This window comes from Grammomys surdaster, unplaced genomic scaffold, assembly GCF_004785775.1.
Source record: "Grammomys surdaster isolate TR1022 unplaced genomic scaffold, NIH_TR_1.0 126391, whole genome shotgun sequence".
Lineage (NCBI taxonomy): Eukaryota > Metazoa > Chordata > Mammalia > Rodentia > Muridae > Grammomys > Grammomys surdaster.
The window spans coordinates 859,011-868,042 of NW_021621185.1; the positions used below are offsets into that span (position 1 = coordinate 859,011).

Genomic DNA, 9,032 nt, shown 5'->3' on the forward strand with positions numbered 1-9,032 from the left:
ACAGGCATGGGCATGTGCTGCCCTATCTGTATGTAAACAGGCTTGGGGTATTTGCTGCCCCATATGTATGCATCAGTGAGTCTTGGTGAGAATAAATTACAAAACAACTCATGCTTGCATAGTGGCTGGATGTGAATATAAAGAATCACTCAACTCTTGAGGACCTGTTCAGGTCAACAGGTTGTTAACCCATAGGAGCAACTAACATTGAGAGATTTTGTTCTTTGCCCCTCCATTGTGAAACCTCCCCAGGATATCACTCCCTGAACTCTCTTGCTCCTTTACTCAGTAGTACTAGATACGAATATTTATTACATGTTTGGTTCATCAATCCACCACCACAGAAGCTTCAAGAAGTCGAGCATTTGCTTTCATTGCTACATACATTTCAACTATGTATATTAGAACTTGGCCCACTGTAATAATTCACTCTTTTTTTAAATAAATAAATGGATGAAGATATAAATTATTTGAACTGTCAAGTCTAATTTTCCCTGAAACCATAATTACTTATGAACATTTGGTCACTTGAACTGACAAATTCACGCTGACAAGTGTGTTGTGTTTTATGACTAGTGTTCAAAAGAACTTTCACTGAATCACACTCTGAGCAATTTTTCATGGTTGATAATTGGATTAAGATGTTAAATAAATTTATTCTTCATTGTAAAATACTTATTGTTTTAAACAATCAAAAGCATCACAAAACCCGATTCTACCTAATGACACATAATGTCTTCAACTCAGAATGGAGATGCCTCAATAGACAGAGTTCTATAAAGTCATCGATTTTTGAATTCCCAATGCTTTCCTCAGGGTCACCTGCCCATGTTATACATGTTGAGTTTAAATACATTCCATCTTTGAAATTCAAAACAAGATTTGAGTTTTGTTTTTCCTAGCCCTCAAATTTGATGATAAATAAACATTTTCAATATCTTGCTAACTGGACTGTGAAATTTGCTTAAAAATTTGAGTCAATTCAATGTTAGAACAGGACCTAACTTCCAATAATTGCTGAGTAAACATTTGTTGTTGTTGTTGTCAATGCTGTACTGAGACATACTTTTCCTACTTTATTCTATCTTTTATGCTCTATTTTAAGATACTCCCTCTGTCAAATAAATTTGTAGAACTTAGAACCAAGTATCAAAGCTAATGATTTCAATAATAAATGCTTACATTTTTCCCATGTTTATGTTTTGTTTGGGAGAGAGCCTAATAACTTTCTATATTGTCTATATATAACAAGTCACTATACTGTTTCCCATCTTCTATGTCACTTATCTTGTCCACAAGCTTACATCCTTGAGAAATAATAATTATGAGATTTCAGAAGGAATTGCCCTAATGTTTGTATGTTATAAAAGCACTACTGTGGCCACCTGCAAGTAGAGAAGTAGCCTATGCTAAAGATATGCTGTGTATTCATATGATATGCCTCAGAGCAGATCATAGAATCTTGGATGTGTAATTGCTCAAGAATATCTGCTACAGAAGTACTGTGCTTTCTACAATTTATACACCCTGAAAGTTTGTATATAAATCAAATGATTGCAAATTGAATAATAAAAGAGATATCAGGAATATTCTAACCATTTAAATAAATTCCCCTGTGACTCTTCACATCTGAGAATCCTTTTGTAATGCAAAGTATTCAACTTTTTGTTTGGAAATATGTTTCTTGCACATTTGGCTGTGTTGTTTTTAGTTGAAGCACATCTGCACTAGGTGAAAAGACTAATAGACTCAAGACTTAGCTCCCCTTACTGAGCTGGCTGTTACGCTGGGCTACTAGTCCTTTCTGACTCACGGTCTCATATCCTCAATCTGAGTCATCCATTCAGAGACGTATCCTTTTGTATTTATTCCAGTGCTCAAACATTTTCTATTTAAAAAGATTAGGCAACATAGCTCTAAGCTTCTCTGGATAGCTTTATGGCTTGTTTCATTTTACATGCTTTCCTCAGTTTCCCAAACTGTTATTATTGTTGTTGTTGTTGCCTTGTTTAAAGCACATAAAAATGTATAGTCACAAATCACCTATATATTTCTTGCTGAACATTTGTCTCCCTCACTAAACTATCAATATTAATGATGTTATTTTTGCTCACTGCCGCACTTTCCTCAGTTTTTATTATATTGCCCAGCACACTGAACTGTACAGTCACCATCAGCTAAGAGAATAAATGAGCTGGAAAATCAGCAAATGGTCAGAAGTTAGGCAATTCTCCTTTATATAGTTTTTTTTTTAAAGTAGGGTCTTAACTAACTAAGCATTGAGATAGCTCTCTAACCATCCATTTCCCAAGCATCTCATGTCTCATATTGACTTAATGTCATTGGCTTCTTGCTGATCATTAAACACATTAGTCCTTCTCTTGTTTCCTTTGACTTGAGTGTCTTTCCTATATCAGTGTAACATTTGTTTCTTCTTTTAAATCAGTTCTATACACAAAACATCTCCTTAGAGACTGTTCTGGTCTCTAAGGAGCCACACATGTCCCTTTCACTAGTGTCTATTAACACTCATCATTGAACTATACCTATCTATGTATTTTTTTTTACTATCTTAGCATTTAAATATATGGATTATGTGGACAGAGAAAGAAGCATTCTCATTCTTTCTTTTTTTCATTTTCATTTTTAATTAGCATTGTCTCAAATGATTCTTTGAAAAAATAAAAGGTTAGTTTGATATATCCTTACTATAACTTTACAAAATAAGGATACCATAATATCTGTACCCTTATTTATTTGAAATGTTAAAATTAAACTATTCTATAATATCAAGGAATTTAACTTTAATGACCTTAAAACATATGAATAATAAATTGGAGTCATTTTTTAACCACCCATAGCCCAATACAGAAGATATATTTGTTGAGACTCACACTAAATCACTTTGGTCCTAGGCATCATGCTATCTTGTCTATGATAATAAAAAAAAATTTTAAGCTGTGATTCCAATATGTTAAAATGTTTATTATATTTCATTGATTTTGTTACACCTTTTGTAAAACTTCTATTGCTAATACAAATAGAATGACACAATAAATAATATTAAATAAAATATAGTTTACTTGAATGTTTTATGAAACTCTAACTCTACAAAAGATCAAAAATTTAAAAATATATATCAGCTGTTTGGGTAGAAGAGATAACCAGTTTTTATAATCAGTATGTTTCATTTAAATGTTTTCAAAATTATTTTGAAATGCTTTGTCTCTTTGGCTTCTTAGGTATTTGACTATGATTTTGGACTGCAAGATGACTTTATGGGCTCAGCCTTTCTCGATCTCACACAGTTGGAGTTAAACAGGTAACTCTCAAGAATCATACTATTGCTATGTGTCCTTATAGAGCTGTCTGGTGTGAAGTAGAAAACATAGTCAGTACAGAGTCCTGCTGATATTGTTGCCAACTGGGTACCTTCCATCTCACCATCCTATTTTCTCATCACTATTTTTGGAAGATGTTTTCGTTTTTCAAGTGTATGCCTTTTCTGTCTTTGTCAAATATTAAGTGACTGCTGTTATGTGTTTTCATGTCATGTCTTCAATTTTGTTCCTCTGGCCTACATACCTGTTTGGGAGGACTGCCAAATTGGTTTTAATTGCTATGGGTGTGTAGTTTATCTTAAGATCTGGAACTGTAATCACTCCAGCACGAACATTTTTTAAAAGAATTATTTGTTATTTATTTTATGTGTATGAGTACACTGTAGCTGTCTTCAGACATACCAGAAGAGGGCATTAGATCCCATTACAGATGGTTGTGAGCCACCATGTGGTTGCTGGGAATTGAACTCAGGACCTCTGGAAGAGCAGTCATTGCTCTTAACCACTAAGCCATCTCTCCAGCCTCTATTTTTTTAAAATCAATTTGATATGTATTCCTTACAGGAATTCCTTAATTTTTATTCTTATTTATTTATATGTCAAGATTAAACTATTCTATAATATCAAAGGAATCCCTTAAAAAAACAAATTAAATTGTAACCCCAAATATGTATATACTGCATTAATACAATATGATGTCAAATACATGTTTATTTAGAAAGACAAGCTGATGTTGGTCTATGGCTCAGGCAGTAGAATGCTTGTTATATAAGCATAAAGGCCTGAATTTTGATCTCCAGAATCTATAGAACAAGATGGGGGCAATGATGCACAACTATAATCCAAACACTGGAGTGTCGCTCCCTTATCTGACCATCAGACAGAAGACGATGAACACGGAGTTATCTGACCATCAGACAGAAGACGATGAACACGGAGTTATTCTTCTCAACGCAGTTTATTCAGGAACCTTTACATTCAGCAAAAAGCCCTCGAGCCTCTCCTCCACCTCCCTTAAATCCCTCTGCCTTCTCCAATCAGAGCCTGCCATGTCGGTGCATGCGAAAGGATAGCCAATTGCCCTACATACCAGATGGTCTGATTATGCATAGCAGTGAGCCTGTGCAATATTGCCTGTGGGTGTGGCTTCTTCAGGGGCGTATGAGGAAGTCAGGTGTTAGCCCCAGGCGGTTCAAATCGCGCCCTACAGTTCCCCCTTCTTTGTTTTAAAAGCAACACAGGCGAGAGTAGAGGTTTGATCTCCAAGTTTTGGAAAAGGAGACCTTGTGATGACATGATGCCTCCCATCATTGAGCAGTAAAGCATATATGTCAGACCTGTCCCAGTGTCTTTTTCATGGAGAAGGGACCTGGGACACCAACCCTTATGCAATCAAACATGCTCCTCAAGGCACATGATACCTTTGCAGTACTTAGTCTCGCATCCTGTGTGCTATAGGATTTTGCCCTTAGGCTTTGCCAAGATAACTTAGCCACACCTGAGGGGACTGTCCTATCTCCATGGCTGCAAACACCTGCACTATCAAGGCCCGTTCTCTGCCATGCTGCTTTCTCCTTTTGCAAATACACCAACAGGCAAGGCCACTGATCAGTAATAGGCACAGGGCTAAACCTCCAAAACCTGCCCATTCCTTAAGGTGGGACATTGCTTGTTGTATCTATTCAGTCAGTCCGGAGGCCAGGGAGACATCCACTCTAATTGAATTAATATGAACAATCGACTTGAGAAGTTCTCTCACCTTCTTATCCAATTCCACAGACCAATTTCCTGAAAGATACTTGGAAATTTCCTTAGAAAGATTAGCAGCATGACTTACATTTTGATATGGAACTAAATTTTGATATGCACTAAATCAACTCTTTGCTTTAACAACAAAATGCTCGCCTTAAGTTGGCTATTAATATTACTCTGTAACACACAAGCCAGAATGTTTCCATTGGCAACCTAATTGGGCCATCTCTATGTCAAAATCTCTCCTAGGCCCAAATAATGTCATAGCTGAAGGAGCTTCCACAGGCCAAGGAACATAACAAGGCATTCGGGCAAGCATAGCAAAGGAAAATATAAAATGATGTGCCCTTGGCCTGGGCACTCCTATGAAGTTCATTTATGGCAACAAGAAGTGTCGCTCCTTCAGACACCAAAGATCCTGCTAAAATACAATATGCCCATAGAAGGGATTCCATTGGTTGAGGATGAAGCAATCCCATGACTCCATGATACCAAGAGAGTCCTGCGCCCATCATAAAAATACCAACACCACTAATCAATGAGGAAATATAGCGCATATTTGAAAAGCCGTACGGGTGAGAAGTATCTGGTGTCTGAACAGACTTGCTGATACCCAGTGCTAGCAAACCCTGGTTACAAGTATCAGATAATGAATGTATAGCTTCTGAGAACATACTTGCCTAACCCGTATAAATCCAGGCAGGAAATTTAAAGAAGCAGTTTAAGCCATTAATGCAAATAGCAGCCATCACCACTTTTCTTGGTCCCTTAAGGAACATTGGGAAACATTGAGCTCTAAGCTTCCTCCAAGCTTCTGGGCAAAAACTCTGTCCCGAGTCTCCGGTAGGAGCATACGAGGGTGGCCGAGACAGCCCTGGCACAGTAGGTTCTACTTCCAGTTTCGTTTTCTCAAGATCCTGTGCCAACTTCTCTAACTCATCCTCTGAGACCTCTTCCTCTTCAGAACTATCTCCATTTTCAGACTTTTGAGATCACTCTTCTTTTAACTGCTCTAGTGTATTGCTACCCTTTTCTAGCTCCTTGATGCGACTTGTCCCAATGCTGGGAACCTTATAGTCTCTGAACAGAGAACTTTCCCTTGTCCTACTTACCTGGGAACTTTCTCTTGTCCCACTTACCTGGGAACTTTCCCTTGTCCCACTTACCTGGGAACTTTCCACCTAGCTGCCCTGACTGCGATGAATTCTGAAGTCCCCGTACAGGCCACCACTTGTCGCTCCCCGATCTGACCAGCAGACAGAAGACAATGAACACGGAGTTCTTCTTCTCAACACAGTTTATTCAGGAACCTTTACATTCAGCAAAAAGCCCTCTAGACTCTCCTCCACCTCCCTTAAATCCCTCTGCCTTCTCCAATCAGAGCCTGCCATGTCGGTCCATGCAATAGGATAGCTGGTATCGCGAGATCCCACGTTGCCCTACATAGCAGATGGTCTGATTACGCGTAGCAGTGAGCCTGTGCAATATTGCCTGTGGGTGTGGCTTCTTCAGGGGTGTATGAGGAAGTCAGGTGTTAGCCCCAGGCGCCATTTTGGAATGGCGATTCAAACCACTCCCTACCCTGGAGAACTAGAAACAGGTAGATAGATTCCTGGTGCTCTTTGGCCAGCCCGCCAGCCTAGACAAAGTGGTGACAGACCTCAGTACAGGTCCAGTGAGAAGCTTTGGCTCAGATAATTAAGTTGGAATATGACTAAAGAAGATACCTAATATCTGCCCACAGCCTCTACTACACTCACAATTGTATTCCAGCACCACCACCATCACCTTGCTGACGACATATGCACACAAACACACCTATATCCACATATATGCATAAATAAGTAAAAAGATAATTTGTTGCTACCGAATTATAATGACTACTGATAGCTAAATTAATGTTGAAAACAATTTGAGGACAGATTGTGTATGGTTCAATTAAATATCTGACACTAAAAAGTGGTTCACATTTTCACATATCATTCCTTAATGTACTAAAAGTATGTGATAAATTGCCTGTTATCATGGTGTTCACATTATTTTGGATATCAGCTGTTTTTTTAATTACTATATGTTGCATTAATATATACTATAAAATATGAAACAAGTTGTCAGGAGCCATCTAACAAAGACTAAGACTAACAGGTGATTTTTCAGAGATGGGTTGCTGCAGAACTACAATGAATGAACCCTTGGAGTCAATGCTCAAGGGACAAATCTAGGTTGTGTGAAAAAGCATTTGGTGGAGCACTTCAGACACAGATAGACTTCTAATCTGCACCCTGATTCACAGATTCTTCTGAGGTGAATTTCAAGAATATGTACACACACACACACACACACACACACATGCAAGCACTAATACATGCACACAAACAAAAAACCTGATAGGCAGAAAGGACTGAAAATTTTCACTTGGGCCATACTTAACCCAAGTCTCTTCACAGTACCAGAACTAAATTGTAGTAAAATTGACACAGGAAGCCCCTTAGTTTTGATCTCTGTTTTTTTATGAGAAACCAGCACATTGTGAGATATTTAATATTGTTTTTAGCACTCTTTGTTAATGTAAGAAACAAGTGAAAGAATGAGAAAACAAGAAGAGATGCTTTGTTGCCTAACACCCCATGATTCCTTAGTTTGGTGCTCTATGGTCTACAAGAACTGGTTTGTGGTGATTCATAATAAACCCTGTCTGTTCAATATTAGTTAAAACAGTTAAGGAAGATGTTACCTATGCATTAAGTTATAAGTTTACTTTTTTTATTTCTTAAAAGTGTTTGTGTATAATACTAATTTCCTCATTCTTTCTTCATCAGGAATGCTTATCTAAATCCAAATCTAAATCTAATCTAAATCTAAATCCTTATTGTTTAATTCTAAGTAATGTTTCTATGTTATTTCAACTTGAGAAATTGTTTTGGCCATAGCCTTGCACAATCCCAAACTAAAGTCATTATTTTGGATATCAGCTCTTTTATCTTAATTATTACATGTTACCTTAATATGTATCTATAAAATATGAGACAAGTTGTCGCGAGCCATCTAAGACTAATGCGTGACTTTCCAGAGATGGTTTGCTCTGGAACTGCAATGAATGAACCCTTAGAGGCAAGGCCCAAAGGGCAAATCTCAGGATTGATTTTTGATATTGATATGCCTTTCCTGTCATTACTAAATTAATCTAACAATGCCTGGGCATTGGCCCACCCTATTAGGCATATTTTCTGCAGATCAACAAAGATGTACTATCTTGTAGTGATGCGATACAAATAGATGGTTTCTTAATTCTTGATGATGATTCTATAATAATTCCTAAAATTATTCTAGTAATTATTAATCCATTTATAATGAAGATGGCAGTTAGACCTTTCTGTAATATGAAAGCTGTAATTGGGACTTTGTAATTCTTCACGTGTTACAAGCTAATTGCCCTAGATGGAAAGCAAGCATAAAGATTTACTATTTAGGAATATATTCCTTTATACCACAAAACAGTTAACTAAAGGTTGAAAGAGGAAGGAGTTATTTATTGTAGGTACAAGAATAGAAGATAAAATATTGATTAGGTTTATCTAAATAAAACTTCAATGTTAACTTAGACATAAGAATTATTTTTGTTTATTTTATATAAAGAGGAGGGGAGAATGAATATGTTTTTGTGGAGGTGTCATCAGTGTGGGGGAAGGAGGTGTCTCCATGGGTCTATGATGAGGTATCCCTTCCTCCTGAGGGACCAGCCACAGTATAGCATAGAATAAAGTTTATTCAGGCCATGGGGATGAGAGTTGAGAAAGTAGGAGGGGGGAGAGAGAGAGAGAGGGGGGGAGAGGAGACGGGGAGAGGAGAGGAGAGGAGAGGGGGAGAGGACGGGGATGGAAGGGGAAGAGGGGAGGAGGGGAGGGGGAAGAGTAGGGAGGGGAAGAGTGGGGAGGAGGA

At 37.7% G+C, this 9,032-nt stretch overlaps 1 protein-coding gene across 2 annotated transcripts in view; it reads left to right on the top strand.

Annotated features, from left to right (window-relative positions):
- Mctp1 (multiple C2 and transmembrane domain containing 1) overlaps window positions 1-9,032 on the top strand; it is a 333,870-nt gene that overhangs the window by 69,839 nt on the left and 254,999 nt on the right. For both annotated transcript variants that reach the window (XM_028760130.1, XM_028760129.1), the window contains exon 3: window positions 3,243-3,322. In XM_028760130.1, coding sequence (XP_028615963.1) covers window positions 3,243-3,322 — 80 coding nt within the window. The remainder of the gene's footprint in view (window positions 1-3,242; window positions 3,323-9,032) is intronic.